This window comes from Monodelphis domestica, chromosome 2 (assembly GCF_027887165.1).
Source record: "Monodelphis domestica isolate mMonDom1 chromosome 2, mMonDom1.pri, whole genome shotgun sequence".
NCBI classification, from domain to species: Eukaryota; Metazoa; Chordata; class Mammalia; order Didelphimorphia; family Didelphidae; genus Monodelphis; species Monodelphis domestica.
The window spans coordinates 267,822,264-267,839,603 of NC_077228.1; the positions used below are offsets into that span (position 1 = coordinate 267,822,264).

Sequence of the window (17,340 nt, forward strand, 5' to 3'; positions counted from 1 at the left end):
ATACAAGAAACTTAATTCTTAATGTCATACCCCATGTCATGTAGTTCACAGCAAAGCCAAGAATTACAAATATGTCTCCTACCTCCAATTTTGATGCTCTCTTCTATGCTTCTTACTGTAGAAGCAAATCATGTGAGTCCTTCAGAGTTATATTTAATGATCAGATCTATTGTGTTGTAGGTATCCTTCTGGCATCCTCCCTTCCAGGCTTCACCAGAAATGGCAATCGAACATGGTACACATATTCAGACAGCTATTTGAAGGGTAATTAACCAAGTGCACATTCCTCTTTATCAACCAATTGTCCCAGTTTCTCAGAAGGAGATGAAATGTTATGTGTTCTTATTAACATCTGCACGTATTATTAAAATGCATGTCTAATTCTAGTTAAAATATTATTTAAGTTCTAGAAATTTACAGTTTAAGAACAGATGACTAATGATACAATTTATGCTATTAAATCATAATGGACTCATGCATCTTTATATATATAAATCATAAGGACTTATATATATATATATGGATATTTATATCCATATATACAAGGATTTTAAAATAAAAATAATAGTTTTGTGAGGATAAACTAAATTCTATCTGGTTAAAAATGTCTTCTGAAATCATATAGTAGATACTAGTGTGTGCTAGAACAGATTATTTTGCTTTGTAAAGCTTTTAAAGTTTTACAAGCTTTTGAAAGCTTCCAATTAGTTGCTTTTAAATGTAGAGGTCAACTTTAGCCAAACTTAGATATGATTTAATTTCAGTTACAAATAAATTTGAGATTCCAATATTTTATTTCACTTTGGTATTGTTTTCTCCTCTCTTCTCTTAGACTCTTTACCAGGTAACAGGGGCATCAACTCAAAGGCTGTCTCTTGATTGGACACATCTTACTTAGTAAAGATTCCTTCCTTCTGGGCTGTTAACCTGAACCAGTCTGGAACTGTGCCCTGGTGTCTCAGGTGTCTGTGAAGATTCCATCTTTTTTGTCTCTGAAAGGAGAATGACCTCTAGCCTCGTCTCAATCTTGGGGATCCTCAGCCTGGCTGCCCTGCTGATCAAATGGAGAGCCTGGGCTACGAATGGTGAGTCTTTCTGTTGTCAGGTACAGATTTTACAGTCCCTAATGAGGGGCTAACTTTCCTCCTCAGGAGTGTCAGGGTGGAATTGGGAAATTTAGTTCTTAATATCATGGTCCATGTCTTGTGGAGGGAATGAATGGAGAAGCTATCAATATCATTACAAACATTTTATTGGTAAATATTCAAATAGTTGCTGTTTGACTCCTAGGACTAAGCTTTCATAGGAATTAATAACATAGAAATAAATAAAACACAGTTTAGAGTCAAGAGTCCTAGGTTCAGATGCCACCTCTAATACTCACTTCTTGGGTGACTGTGAATTAGCCACTTAACCTCAGTGGAACTCAGTTCTCTTACCTATTAAATGAAGAGTTTGGACTGGTTCCTTAGGAAATCTCTTTTGGCTTTAAATCTATAGTCCTTATGCTCTATGGCACATTGGAGCTTATAGCGATGGCATGCAGAATTCTCTGACTTTTTATTTCAGGGATTGGGACTCCTGGGAATGACCAGAGGTTGCTGCTAAAGTGGACTCATTCTCTGCCTGCTAACCTGGTGTCCCATCTAAAGGATTAAGAGTTTGGGTGACCACTCACTGGTTCTATGTTAGAAGCACTCAGGGGATTTGGGCCACAAGAGGTTTCAAGAATGGTTCATAGGAAGCCTGGGAGCCCCTGCAGACCTCAGACTCCTTGAATTTGGGCCCTCCATCCCCTTTGCAGATTTCACAAGACTGTACTTCTGGGCCCTCCCTTTCTGGTCACTCCTTAGGTTACAGTGAAGCTTTCTGGCATATGTACTCCCTAGAATTATGAACAAATTTCCCCAAGTACAATCATCAAATTCCTCTCCCACTCCTACTCCACAATCAAGATATATACTCTGGGGGCAGCTAGGTGACTCAGTAGATTGAGAGCCAGGCCTGGAGACAGGAGGTCCTAGGTTTCATGCATGACCTTGGGCAAGTCACTAAATACCCATTGCCTAGCCCTTACCACTCTTCTGCCTGGAAACCAATACATGTATTGATTTGAAGGTGGGAGTTAAGTATTAAAAAAAAAAAGATGTATACTCTGCCAAAAGATTCCAATACACATTTGTGAATAGGCTTTAATATTTGAAATTAAGACCATTTCAGGAGATCCAAAATGTAGAAAGCATGTAACCCTAGGGTCTTGGTATTATATGTTCCTGAAGCCAGATTCCATCACATAAGTCCCTGGGAACAAGGGCTCAGCAATAAATTCCATTGGTTCAGTTGAAGAATGCTATTCCAGGCTAGGATCTGAGCACAGCTCCCATCATCACTCACTCCTTCATTTGGAAATTATGCTGTATGGGGGTTCTAGAAGACTCATACAGGTACCTGTGAAAACCCCTATCCTGCAAAACGAGGGCTCAAGCCAAGGAGATCCAGGCATCAGGACAGACTTTCCAGTGTCACCTCTGCACTCATTCCTTTCTCCTTCACCCCAAACTTCACATCCTACCTCTACAAAGTACTATCTAAAAATCCCAGATACACCAACTCATTATCTGACTCTCCTAAGAACCATGGTGGAAACCCCAGAGCATTCAGTCACTTCTCTCTTCTCCTGTTCTTATCAACTTTGTTTAGGGAAAATTTCTTGGTTCAATGCATTCTCTTCTACCTTCCTTTTCTGCCAAGAAGAACTGATTTTTCTTCTTCTCTGCTCTTCAACTTCTCTCTCTTCCCAGGTCCATTCTTTCCTCTTTTCTTGCCTTCCTCATATTGTCTGTCTTCTCATCTTCCCTAACCAACCCATTCATATCTGTCTCCTCATCTGATTCCTCATTATTCTGAAACATCCTCTTTCCTCCTCCTTACCTTTAACCAACGTAGCTATGATCTTTCACTCTCCTGCTACAGATCACGTAATCAACTCTGTGACATTTGTTCAGACCCACAAACCATCTGGACAGTTCCTGCATGAATTTGATGGGGATGAGCAATTGCACGTGGACCTTGACAGGAAGGAAATAGTTTGGCGGCTTCCTGAGTTTGGCCACATCTTCAGCTTCAGTGCACAGATTGGGTTAGGCAACATTGCTGTGGATATGGCTAACCTGAATCACCTTATCAGGCAAACAAACTACACCCCGGCCACAGTTGGTAAACACTCTTCTTTCTTCTCTGGGGGTAGCCAGTGTGACATTTGTGGGGAGGAGGATGCTAGGGGTTCTTGCTCTGTAATGTACTCAGACTTTCTCCAACTCATGAGAATTCTGGATCTTCTCAGAAGAAGGTTCTGTTTCTAGAAGTCAAGTGCCTTTTCCTTAAGGTCCTTGGTTGGGGTCAGAGAGGATAAAAATATTCAGTTTCTCCTACAAATTCCTCCGACCTCTGGTTCAGTTAACTTAGGTCATCAGAGGCATAACTCTTTCTTCAATGACTTCTTTCTACTTAGGAAACTTGGTCCTGCCACGAGGGTATCTGCCCAGATCATTCCTGGAAGAGAGTGGGGCTTGTCAGCTCTCATTCAAAATCCAAAGGGCTTAGAGGAAAGGGGAAATGAAGACTTTGGATCTAAGCTAGTAGCTAGGTGCCACAGTGGATAGAGCACTAATCCTAGCATTAGGAAAATCTATGTTCAAATCTGGCTTCAGATACTAGCTGTGTGACCCTGAACAAGTCATTTAACTTGTTTGCCTAAGTTTCTTCCTCTGTAAAATAAGGATAATAATAATTCCCATCTCCCTGGGGGATTATAAAATCAGATAATAGTTGTAAAATGCTTAGCCCTCTCCCTGACATATACCAATTGCCATATTAATGCTAACTAGTGTTATTATTATAATTGCTATAAGTTAATAGAAGTTAATTAATTATAAATTAAATTTAAAATAATTATTAATTAAATTTAAATGTAAATATGTTAATTAATGATCATTAATTAGCAATTATGATATAATTGCTATAATTTAATGGAACTTAGAAAAAATTTAAAGGTGGTCATATTTAAGAATTACTGTAAAGGGGGCAGCTGGGTAGCTCAGTGGATTGAGAGCCAGGCCTAGACATGGGAGGTCCTAGGTTCAAATTTGGCCTCAGACACTGACCAGTTGTGTGACCCTGGGCAAGTCACTTGACTCCCATTGCCTAGCCTTTACCATTCTTCTGCCTTGGAACCAATATGCAGTATTGATTCCAAGACGGAAGGTAAGAGATTTAAAAAAAATGAATTACTATAGAATGAAGCTTCATAGATTTGATTTAGGAATTTAAGGGGAAATATTTTGATGCTTAATAAAGGTGTATTTCCCCAAACCCTCCATTTCAAGTGGGGCTATACTCAGTAGTAAGGGTTATGTTCTCTTTCAGTGGCTCCAGAGGTGACAATATTTCCCAAGGAACCCGTGGAAGCAGAAGAGCCCAATTTGCTCATCTGCCACATTGATAAGTTCTCGCCCCCAGTGATCAATGTCACATGGCTGCGCAATGGACAATCAGTCACCACAGGGATAGATGAGACTGTCTTCCTGCCTCGAGATGACTACTCTTTCCACAAGTTCCATTACCTTACTTTCTTCCCCTCGAATGATGATGTCTATGACTGCGTGGTTGAACATTGGGGCCTGGAAAAGCCACTTTTCAAGCACTGGGGTATGAATCCTTGGCCCTCTCCTCTCCTCTCCTCTCCTCTCCTCTCCTCTCCTCTCCTCTCCTCTCCTCTCCTCTCCTCTCCTCTCCTCTCCTCTCCTCTCCTCTCCTCTCCTCTCCTCTCCTCTCCTCTCCTCTCCTCTCCTGTCCTCTCCTCTCCTCTCCTGTCCTCTCCTCTCCTCTCCTGTCCTCTCCTCCTCTCCTCTCCTCTCCTCTCCTCTCCTCTCCTCTCCTCTCCTCTCCTCTCCTCTCCTCTCCTCTCCTCTCCTCTCCTCTCCTCTCCTCTCCTCTCCTCTCCTCTCCTCTCCTCTCCTCTCCTCTCCTCTCCTCTCCTCTCCTCTCCTCTCCTCTCCTCTTCTCTCCTCTCCTCTCCTCTCCTCTCCTGTCTATTTTCTTCTACCCTCCCCAAGCACCAAACTCTTCCTAAAACCCAAGTCTCCTAATGCTCCCCCAAAATGACTTTTTGATCTGAGGTGCTAAAACTAAAACTGTGCTCTGACTTTATTTTTCCTCCATTCCCATAGAGCCTGAGATGCTAACACCACCATCTGAGATAATGGAGACAATTGTCTGTGTTCTAGGACTGGTCATGGGCCTGGTGGGCATCATTGGGGGTATCCCCCTCATTATCAGAGGCTTGCGCTCAGGCGATCCTGACCATACATCCTGTACATCTCACCTTCTGCAAGAAATCTTTCCCAGGGGCAGCTAGGTGGCAGGGGTTCGAGAGCCAGGACTGGAGATGGGTAGTGCTGGATTCAAATCTGGCCTCAGACACTTCCTAGCTGTGTGGCCACTTAACCCCCATTGCCTAACTAAAATGGAGATAATAATAGCACCCATTTGGAAGGGATATTGTGAGGCTAGAATGAGATACTATCTATAAAAAATGTTTAATGCAGTTCCTGGAATATAGTAAATTTTATATAAATGCTATTCCCATCCTTACTCCCTTATTTTCATTTCACTTTCATCCTGATAGTAGATTGGAAGAGGTATTAGTAAGTTAGTTAAATTTGTTAATTAAATCATTTCTAAGTAAGCTGGGCAGAAAACACACACACACACACACACACACACACACACACACACACACATATAACACGAAGCCAAGAATTATGTAGCAGGTGAATGAGCTCAATTCTCTGCATTAGTTATTGTTATTAAGTCATTTTGGTCCAACTTTTCTTGACCCCATTTGAGGTTTTCCTGGCAGAGACACTGGAGTGATTTGCCCTTTCCTTCTTTAGCTTATTTGACATATGAGGAAATTGAGGCAAACAGGGTGAAGTGACTTGCCCAGAGTCCAAGCCAATAGGTGTCTGAGGCCAGATTTGAACTTGGGAAGATGAGTTTTCCTGACTCCAGTCCTAGCACTCTGCATATTGCCACTTACTTCCTCAGGATTAGGCACCTCCTCAGATCAATTTCGAAGTGTATTATATCCTGAGACATTCTCATCTATTCTCATCTAAAGCTCATACAGAGCTAAGTGCAGCAGACCAGAAAAAAAATCATCTTGGGGACAGTGGCCAAACCTGGAGACAGGAGGTCTGGGGTTCCAATGTAGCCTCAGATATTTCCTAGCTGTGTGGCCCTGGGCCAGTCACTCAACCCTAGCCCTCCCCATTCTTCTATCTTAGAATCAGTACACAATATTGATTCTAAGATGGAAAGTAAAGGTTTAAAAAAAAACATCTTGAGCCATGCTAGCCTGGGAAATTTTAGATGAAGATTAGGTTTGTTTGGATAGTCTTCTGAATTTATATATTTGCTTTTCCCTTGGAAAATAAAATTTATGAAAATCCACTTGTGTGGCATAGAGTATCTAGAGAAAAGGATTATTAGGGAAAGGTAGCTGCTGGAAAACCAGCTGTGGACAAATGCTGGGATGGGGAATCTAGAGCTCAGAAACCAAGGAAGATGGTGGCCTCAGTGCCAGAGGCCAGGGTTCTGTGATCTGGGATAGTCAAGACAACAACAGGTTAAAACCAGGAGCCAAAGACAAAAATCTTCCTGGATCAAATTTCTCAACAACTCAGTTCAGTTCAATGAAGCCTGTGATAGAGGAATGATCCCGAGACTTTGAGGGACAGAGCCTGGAGGACATGCTGAAGTTTGCATCCACAGTGGGGGATGGTGGAGGAGGTTTGGAATCTTGAGGGAAGAGGAGATTCCAGGGGGAGACAGTTGATCTCTCTTGCCTGAGAAAGCCAACGGTGACAGGCTCATCAGAGATTTCTCTCCTGAACCATACAAATCCCTCACTGATCCTAATCACCCCCCCCAAGACACCAAGAGTTGTGGCAGAACCTGAGGAGAAGAAGGACAGCATCAGAAGATCTCACACAGCAACTGTGACACCCTGAGTCTGGACATTGGCTCTACTGTGCTAAGACCAGGCTCACCAAACCCTGAGCCTCTTAGAGACCAGGCTGACAAGCCTGGGTCTCTCAACTTTGGGGGGAGGGAAAGGGAGATTTGAGACAGACAGGGACTTTCCTTACCCTCTTTCCTATAAACTCCAGCCTGCAGACATCTTGCTTCTTACCCCTAATCAACACTTGTTAGAATAAAGTGTCAGTTATCTTAAATTGACTTCCTTGTCATATGGAAGGGGGGGGGGGAGAGCTGATTTCTCTCTCTTTCCCCTAGGGAAAAGGTTCACCCATTAATCAGTTATTAGAGGGGAGTAAAGGCAGTGCTAGTGGAGAGACATATTTGAAGAAGACTGAAGGAGGGAATCCATCTCACCCTCCTTCTACTTTCTGGGATCATCTACCTTTCCTCTATTATACCCTAACCAACCTACCTACCCAAGCCCAAGTCTAAGGCAAAGGGGTATGTTGGACCTACTTGAACAGTGGAAAGAGCACTATGCTGGAAATCTGGAAGATATGAGTTCAAATTCAGTCTCAGACACTTACTAACTGTGTGACCCTGGGCATGTTACTTAACTCTGCGCAAGATTCTTCATCTGTCAAATGAGCTAGAGAAGGAAACTTCAGCATCTTTGCCAAGAAAATCCCTATTTGGGTCATGAAGAGTCAGACATACCTGAAATGACTGAACAATACCAAAGACAGAGTTAGGCTAGGACTTCAATGGAAGGAGAGTTTTTGATTTAGAAATAAAAGTTTATGGCTAATGTGAAACAGATATCTATTTAGAAAATTAACTTTAACTTTCATGGATGAGTTTGATATTGCCACACATTTTTTCTGATTCATGTAATATTTAGCTTTATTTTATTTTAAATATTTATTTTATATTATATATAATACAAATGTGGAATATATTGTATTTATTATATAACATTGAGCTTTAAGTGACTGGAACAACAGTGGGAACAATGGGAAGAGCTTCCAGTCAGATTAATGATTTGCAAGTAAGCTGAGACTAGTGATTGGCTGTTCACAATTTTTCATATGTTCTGTTCCATGAAGATCACCTTTTGCAAGTAGGAACATTCAGTTGTATTATCAGAATACCTGTGAACTCATAGGAACTCAATGAATGTTAATTGATTGGCAATCCCTATGGATGTTCAATGTTCTCCAACCCTCCAAATCTGTATCTTTTGTCTTGGTTCTATTCTGTTCTTACCACTTTGCTCTCCATCTTAGCTCCCATTTTCCATAGTCCACAATATCATGAAATTAATTCACTTTTTATTAAAAATCCAGATGTCTGGAGTTATTATTTGGGTGTTGTTCAGTCATTTCAATCATGTCCAACTCTTCATGACTCCATTTGGGGTTTTCTTGGCAAAGATACTGGAGTATCTCCTGTGTTCTCCAGCTCATTTTACAGATGAGGAAACTGAGGCAACTTCTCTCCACTGCTAAGTGGTTGCTAATGTCTCTGTGGATGTGTTACTGTGTTGTTCCCACTGAACCTCCTCTCTCCTCTTATGGTCTTTTTCTGTCTGCTGGGTAATCTCTGCTGGCTACATAATTTCTGTTGGGCATTGGTGGTTGTGGCCCATATTGCTGGTTGTATTGTGTGACCCAGTATTGTAGTTGCTTCTGGTTGCCTCAAGGTACAACTCTGTTGAATATGTCACTGAATAAAGAATAATGTATTTGTCAAGCACTTACTATTTGCTAAGTGCTAGGAGATAAAAATACAGAAATCAAAGATAAGGTCTATCCTCACAGAACTTACATTATAATAGGGGAGAAAACAAAGGGGAGTAGTGGCCAGGTCAGAACTCTGGTCTGGAAACTTCCAGGGATGATGAGGTGGGAACATCCCATGCGTTTTTTGTGAAAAGTGAGTTAATTTCATATGATATTGTGGAATATGGAAGATAGGAGATAAGATGGAGAGCTAAGTGGTAAGAACTAAAATGAAAGAGACAGATTTTGAGGGTCAGAGAAGATGCCTAGAAAATGTAAAACCTCAAGATACCGGGAGGTCAGGATGGGTGGAGTTATCATTTGGTTCCTGGTGCCAGAGCTAGAGAGCAACAGAGAAGAGGGGTTTGGGGAACCCCATATGCACAAAGGCAGAATTGAGGTTGTATTTTTGGAAGGACAGTCACCACTGAGTGAGGTCCCAGGATCTAAGTTCCTCCAGGACATGGTTTCTGGCTTGGATAGAAGTGGTGGAGTGAGATCTCCTCTCAGCTTCTGGCTTGTGGCTTTAGGGGGAGTCCTGGAACGGACTGCTATATTTTCTTCATTGCTTGGTCTTCCTGAAACCTGCAATGCCCAGCAGAAGATATGAACTCTTCATAGGAGGTTTTGCATTTAAAGCCCCAGGAGAGTGGAATCAAATACAAGTAGAAATAGGCATTTTTGGGCCACATATTGACTTAAAAAAACCCCACAAAGTAATATTATCTATTCAGTATTTTTATTTTCTTTATTAAACATTTCCTAATTATATTTCTAGTTTGGTTCTGGCTGTAGGCAGCCTGAGGGCCATGAGTTTGATACATCTGTTTTAGTAGCAGAAGCCCCAACACATCCAGTTCTTGGATTAAGGAGGGAAACCAAAACCCAAACCCTAAATCCCTAAACTCAAATATCCTAAGGATAAACCCTGCAGGTCTCTTTTGCTCTGTGAACTGTGGTCTATGTCTCAGAATCTTAACTAATATAGCTTTCCTCTTCATAAAGGGTTGGATTTCATGACCTCTAAGATCACCTTTCAGATCTAAATCTATTATGACCACCTAAGTGGCAATTCTTAAATGCTGTCCCTGTATTTTGCTTTGCTTGCAAGGATAACTAATGTCTAGCTAATGGTGCTATAGCTACAAGGGAATTAGGAACAGAAAAGAATGATGGTTTGGGATGGTAATTGTTGTTCAGTCATCGCAATCATGTTTGACTCTTTGGAACCCCATTTGGAACTTTCTTGGCAAAGTTATTAGAGTGGTTTGATATTTTCTTCTCCAGCTGAGGAAACAGAGGCACAGAAGGTTAAGTGATTTTTCCAGAGTCACACAGCTAGGAAGTATCTGAGGTCACGTTTGAACTTAGGTCTTTCTGACATCAGGACTGACACTCTATCCAATGCACCACCTAGCTGCCCTGAGATGGTAATTAGGGGTGTTGTATTTTGTACTGTTTGTCTTTAATGCTTTCTTGCGATCATAATCTTGCTATTTAAAAAAAAAAGGTTCTTTTTTTTTTTTAGGAATTGGATGGCATCCAGTGCAAATTATATGATGATGAGTCATGAAACACTAGAATTTTTTAAATTTTATTTTTATTATCATGCAAAACACACTTCCAAATTGGTCAGTGTTGTAAGAGCAAACTCATACATAATCAAAACCCCAAAATAAAACCATAAATATACCGATGTGAAAGATGACTCCAACAGTTCTTTCTCTGTAGGAAGATAGCATTCCCCATCACAAGTCCTTCAGGATTGTCCTAGACCATTACATTGCTGAGAGTAGCCAAGTTTTCACAGATAACCATCATACAATATTGCTGTTGGTTACTATGCTGTTACTATGTACAATGTTCTCCCAGTTCTGTTTATTTCATTCTTCATCACTTCTTGCAGATCTTTCCAGTTTTTTTTTTCTGAAATATTCTTGCTTATCATTTCGTATAGTACAATAGTATTCCATCACCAACAGGTACCATGGTTTTTTCAGCCAGTCCCCAATTGATGGACATCCTTTGAATTTCAAATTCTTTGCCACTACAAAAAGAACTATAAATATTTTTGTATAAGTAGGTCCTATAGGGGTCCATTCAGCAGCCCCTCTGAGGATCAAAGATCTCTCTGCCCAGATGTGGTGTCATGGTTGGAATAAGGAGGAATATATAAGAAATAAATAAGGAACAAGGAATAAAGAGATGAGACGCACTGTATGCAGGCATCACACACAGTGCTCTGTCATAATATCGTGGTTCATTTATTATATAGGTTTTTTGGCACATGCTTCTTTTACACACAATCAATCTTCTGTGTATGTGACATTCTACAATTTGATTGGATATTATCAAATCACCTAAACAATACTCTTGTGATGTTACTACAACAAAGAACTCTGTGATCATTTACTAGGTTTCTACAACACTCTGTGATAGATATGATTAATGTGGATAAAGCCATTTGTAGGTTAGTACACCTTGAAATGCTGAGAGGATCATTGTGCTTTTGGTCAGCTTTCACTGTCCATCATAATTGCTTGGGAGATGAACAACAAAAACTCTTTGTATCTAGGTGTGAGGGTTTAAAGCAGACCAGTTTTGGGGTTTTCCTCAATTTACAAGTTCTGCTTTTCTTGTGTTACTTTAAAGTGCCTAGCAATGCTGCTTGGCTTCTGTTCCAAGAAATTCATTGGAGTGTGGTAGGTGTAGGAAATGATTTATTATAGTACTCAAGCTTTTGTCAGGTATTTATTGTAGGGCTTTGGAGCATGTCTTGTGCTTGAGAAAGGAGGGGTCATAGGCAGTAATCTTTGGGCTTTAATACTATAATTGCAATATTTTGGGGGTAATAACCTAGGGGGCTTAAAGTAGGTTATATATTTATTGATCCTATAAGTATTTGCTTTCATATTATTTCTCCTATATTGGGGAGAGAATAATAATCATAACAAGTCCATTAATGGGGAAAATTTGGGGAGAGAAGTCACAGGGGGGATCAGCTGGGGTCCTCATTCTGGAGTCTGCTTTGCAGACCTCCCTTCCTTGGACCATGACCTTGTCAACCGATCGGTGGTATGATGGCCTTCATCAAGGTCCTTTCCCTTTTTTAAAATTATCTCTTTGAGATACAGACCCAGTAGTGGTATTACCAGATCAAAGGGTATCCACAACTTTATAATCCTTTGTGCATAGTTCCAAACTGCTCTCCAGAATGGTTGGATCAGTTCACAACTCCACCAACAATGCATTAGTGTCCCAATTTTGCCCCAGCTCCTCCAATTTTCCTTTACTTCTGTATTGGCCAATCTGATAGGTGTGAGGTGGTACCTGTGATAGTAGAGAGGGGGGTGGCGGCTCAGGATTCAGTTTCTTTCTTTCAACTACTTCCTGGTGTGACATCTTTTGATTTCCCCAATTAAATCTCTCCAATTCCCCTCTCTAGTACATACCTCAGAGTTGTCTTAATTTGCATTTCTCTAATCAGGAGTGACTTAGAACATTTTTCTCATATGATTATTAAGGGCTTTGATTTCTTCATCTGAAAATTGTTTGTTCATATCCTTTGACCATTCATCAATTGGGGAAATACTGGAATTTTAAAACAACCAAGATTGAGAATTACTCAAAGGACAAAGAGAAGGAGGCACATGTGTGTGGTTTTAACAAGGCTGTACACATTATAAACAAAGAGTAATTGGTAAATGTTGTAAAATAGTGTTGTCAATCTCAAATACAAAGGAGGCCATTAAACTATCCATAAGAATCTCTGTATGCTGTATATTGACCTAAAAAAACTACCAATCAACATTATTGATATTGTATTGTAATTTATTTCATTAAATATTTCCCAATTATATTTTGATCTGAATCCCTGGAATCTGAAGTATTCAGGACCCTGTGGTCCTATGTTTGACACCTGTTATAAAGGATGCAATTAAAGAAATATGAATGAAAAGGAAGATGCATTTGTTAAGTAGTAAGAGCTAGGGACAAAGGCAGGCTGGTTGCTCCACTGGACTCCTCTACCTGTTAGGAAAAAAATGACACCCCTACCTCCAGGAGGCAGAATCCTTTCCTGGCTATTTCCTGCCAAGGGTATATATATATATATAAGAATTACACAGTATTGGCAAGAATGGACAGGTTCTGATCTGTGTCATCCATGAGATCATCTCTATTTAAATGTTCAAGTGTTGTTTTTGAGCACTGTGTGAAGTCAACTGTTTCAATAACTATTGGGCTGGGAGGGAGAAAATTTAAGGGAACTACAAGCTCATTGGCTGCATAATTTTGATCTCAAAGCCAAGATTCTTAGAGTAGCAGTAGGGATAGACTCAGTAGATAAGCCACATTCTCTACTAGATTTTAAGTTACAAGATGGCCATAATAATTTTATTTTAGCTGAGTTTGCTATTAAGTACATTTTGTTGTGTTTCAGTAGTTTCAGTTGTGTCCAACTCTTTAGGACCCCATTTTAGGGTTTTCTTGGCAAAGGCACTAGAGTGGTTTACTATTTCTTTCTCCAGCTTGGTTTACTAGTGAATTTGAGGCAAACAGAGTTAAGCGAAGACCAGAATCTCATAGCTAGTAAATATCAGAGGCCAAATTTGAATTCCTGAATGAGTTTTCCTGATTCCAAGCTCAGTGCTCTACCTAATTCATGACCTAGATTCCCATTAAGTGCCTGATAGGTATTTAATATTTAATTATTTTTGTTGACATCGATTCTTCACAATAACCTTTTGAGAGGTGACAAGGGCAGGTGCTATTATTCCATTTTTATAGATGAAGAAAATGAGTCTCAGAGCCTTGGGTGAGTCATAGTCATCAAAGGAATATGGCTAGTAAAATGTTGAAGCCAAGGCTCCAACCTCCTGACTCCATGCCCAGTGATACTTACTTTGTTGCTCTACACTGCCTTTCCACTGCCGTGATATAGAGACTTTCCAACTTTTTTGCAAGGTATCTTCTTGAACTTCCCCAGAAGTGACTTTTGTAAGAACCAGACCCAAAATCAAATCAATGAGGGGATAAACAAGGGAAGTGAGAACACTGAAGCGAGAGAAAAACAATTGCTTTTTATTTCCTTCAAAAACACAACCAAAAAACCCACCCAAAATCCCCAAACCTACAAATGTGTTTCCTCCCTTCCCCTCTCTGAAGTATACCATGAGAGACAAGTGCTGGGTGGAAGATTGGACACACAGAAGGCAACTCTCTCTTTGTAGGAGTGTAACATTGAAGACCCAGTGTGGACCCGAAGAGTTATTTTGTACCAAGTACATAAATCCTACTTTCAAAAGTAAATGAATTCTACAGGAAAAAGTAAAGCAAGAAAAGTGCTGATGACTGTATTTTGCTACATTTGGTCCAAAGTTTTCTTGTGCTGGGACTGGGTCAAGGCAGAGAATTCAGTCAATATTCTGGACTAAACTCTGCCAGGAGACTTACTGGGACTTGAAGCAATAGTCTGGTTTCCTTTGACTCAGGGGAAGAGAAAAGATTGTTCAGTGAAGTCCAGATTTGAAAGTAGCAGTGGAGTCAGAAGATGCAGAGATGGTGCCAGAAAAAAAAATTACCTGTATATTCTCCAGGTTAATACTGACCCCTTCTACAAATATAAGAGCTGGACAGGATCTTGGAGACTACAAGATGGCAGAATCAGAGAGCTAGAAGGGACCACAGAGGCTATCAGTTCCAACCTGTAACTTTGTAAGAATCTCCATTACAACATACCCCAAAGTGGTTTTTAACCTTTGCCTGAGATAGTGGAAGGGCACTCATTAACTCCCAAAGTTTATTATTATACATTTGCATAGCTTCAATGATTAAGAAGTTTTTCCTTACAGATGAGAGGACCCAGACCTGTGAAGGTAATACTAAACACAATACTAGCCATCATCAAATATCACCAGCTATCAGCTAGCCAGGGCAGAAAGCAATATCATAATCATATACATAGTCCTGGTCATTAAGCTTTTCTTAAGTCTTTCCAAGTTCATGTTACCGTAAGGGGATACTATATCATATTGGTGACTCATTAGGATTTTAGTCCTCTAAGGCTCCCAGATCTTTTTCAGATTACTAACCACAAAACAATGTACTACAACTCCTTCATTTTACAGATAGAGAAACTGAGGACCAGAAAAGAAAATTATTTGCCCAAGTGATTTTTGTTAATGTAGTAGATGCAGCTGGAATCCCAATTCTTCCCATTCCACGAGTCTACTTCATTTTATTTTATTTTATTTTGACCTTTATTTATTTATTTTTAGAGGAAATAATATACCAGGACATCAGTGACTTTCATCAGTTGATTCTTGACATTTTTCACACAGGACACATAAATCCTCACATTATTATTGTCTGCCTTTGAGTTGTCATCTTTAACCAAGTTCACACTCTATCTCCTTTTTCATTTATCTATTTACTTATTTTTTTCCATTTGAATTAGTTTATTTAGTCAATTTAGAACATTATTCCTTGGTTACGGTAATCACATTATTTCTCTCCCTACCCTCCACCCACCCTTCCTGCAGTCAATGCTCAATTTCATTGGGTATTACTTGTGTCCTTGATCAGAACCTATTTCCATGTTGTTGATGTTTGCACTAGGATGTTCCTTTAGAGTCTACATCCCAAACCATATCCCTTTGATTCATGTATTCAAGCAGTTGTTTTTCTTCGGTGTTTCTACTCCCACAGTGTTTCCTCTGAATGTGGATAGTGGTTTTTCTTGTAGATTCTTCCAAGTTGTTCAGGGTCACTGTATTATTCCTTTGAGCACAATAGTATTCCATCACCAACATATACCACAATTTGTTCAGCCATTCCCCAATTGAAGGGCATCCCCTCATTTTCCAATTTTTTGCCACCACAAAGATTGCCACCATGAATATTTTTGTACATGTCTTTTCCCTTATTATCTCTTTGGGGTACAAACCCAGCAGTGTTATGGCTGGATCAAAGGATAGACAGTCTTTTATCGCCCTTTGGGCATAGTTCCAAATTACCCTCCAGAATGGTTGGATCAATTCACAACTCCACCAGCAATGAATTAATGTCCCTACTTTGCCACATCCCCTCCAGCATTCATTACTTTCCTTTGCTGTCATGTTAGCCAATCTGCTAGGTGTGAGGTGATACCTTAGAGTTGTTTTGATTTGCATTTCTCTGATTATAAGAGATTTAGAACACTTTTTCATGTGCTTATTAATAGTTTTGATTTCTTTAACTGAAAATTGCCTATTCATGTCCCTTGTCCATTTATCAATTGGAGAATGGCTTGATTTTTTGTACAATTGGTTTAGTTCTTTGTAAATTTGAGTTATTAGACCTTTCTCAGAGGTTTTTGTGATGAAGATAATTTCCCAATTTGTTGCTTCCCTTCTAATTTTGGATGCATTAGTTTTGTTTGTACAAAAACTTTTTAATTTGATGTAATCAAAATTATTGATTTTATATTTTGTGATTTTTTTCTAGCTCTTGCTTGGCTTTAAAGTCTTTCCTTTCCCATAGATCTGACAAGTATACTATTCTGTGTTTACCTAATTTGCTTATAGTTTCCTTCTTTATATTCAGGTTATTTACCCATTCTGAGTTTATCTTGGTGTATGGTGTGAGATGTTGATCCAAACCTAATCTCTCCCATACTGACTTGCAATTCTCCCAGCAGTTTTTTTTTTTTTATCAAATAGTGGGTTTTGGTCCCAAAAATTGGGATATTTGGGCTTATCATAGACTGTCTTGCTGAAGTCATTTACCCCAAGTCTATTCTACTGATCCTCCTTTCTGTCTCTTAGCCTGTATCAAATTGTTTTGATGACCATTGCTTTATAGTATAGTTTGAGATGTGGGACTGCAAGTCTTTCTACCTTTGCATTTTTTTTCATGATTTCCCTGGATATCTTTGATCTTTTATTCTTCCAAATGAAATTTGTTTTTTTCTAATTAAGTAAAAAAGTTTTTTGGTAGTTCAATGGGTATGGTTCAATGGGTAAGTATATTAATTTGGGTAGGATTGCCATTTTTATTATGTTAATTCATCCCACCCATGAGCAATCAAAGTTTTTCCAATTGTTTATATCTAGTTTTAATTGTGTGGAGAGTTTTTTGTAATTGTGTTCATATAGTTCCTGTGTTTGTCTCAGGAGATAGATTCCTAAGGATTTTGTATTGTCTAGGGTGATTTTAAATGAAAGTTCTCTTTCTAATTCTTGCTGCTGAAATGGGTTGGGTATATATAGAAATGCTGATGACGTATGCTGGTTTATTTTGTATCCTGCAACTTTGCTAAAGTTGTTGATTATTTTGACTAGCTTTTTGCTTGATTCTCTAGGATTCTTTAAGTAGACCATCATATCATCTGCAAAGAGTGATAGCTTGGTCTCCTCATTGCCAATTTTAATACCTTCAATTTCTTTTTCTTCTCTAATTGCTACTGCCAGTGTTTCTAGTACAATGTTAAATAATAGAGCTGATAATAGGCATCCTTGTTTCACTCCTGATCTTA

General features: G+C 39.5%; 1 protein-coding gene across 1 annotated transcript in view; it reads left to right on the forward strand.

Annotated features, from left to right (window-relative positions):
• Nucleotides 1-1,438: 1,438 nt before the first annotated feature.
• Nucleotides 1,439-17,340, forward strand: part of LOC100025932 (deleted in malignant brain tumors 1 protein-like) — a 75,710-nt gene continuing 59,808 nt past the window's right edge. Inside the window, exons 1-3 of the mRNA XM_007483638.2 lie at nt 1,439-3,216; nt 4,426-4,707; nt 5,229-5,318. Of these exons, the coding sequence (XP_007483700.2) occupies nt 2,949-3,216; nt 4,426-4,707; nt 5,229-5,318 (640 nt within the window). The 5' untranslated portion in view covers nt 1,439-2,948. The remainder of the gene's footprint in view (nt 3,217-4,425; nt 4,708-5,228; nt 5,319-17,340) is intronic.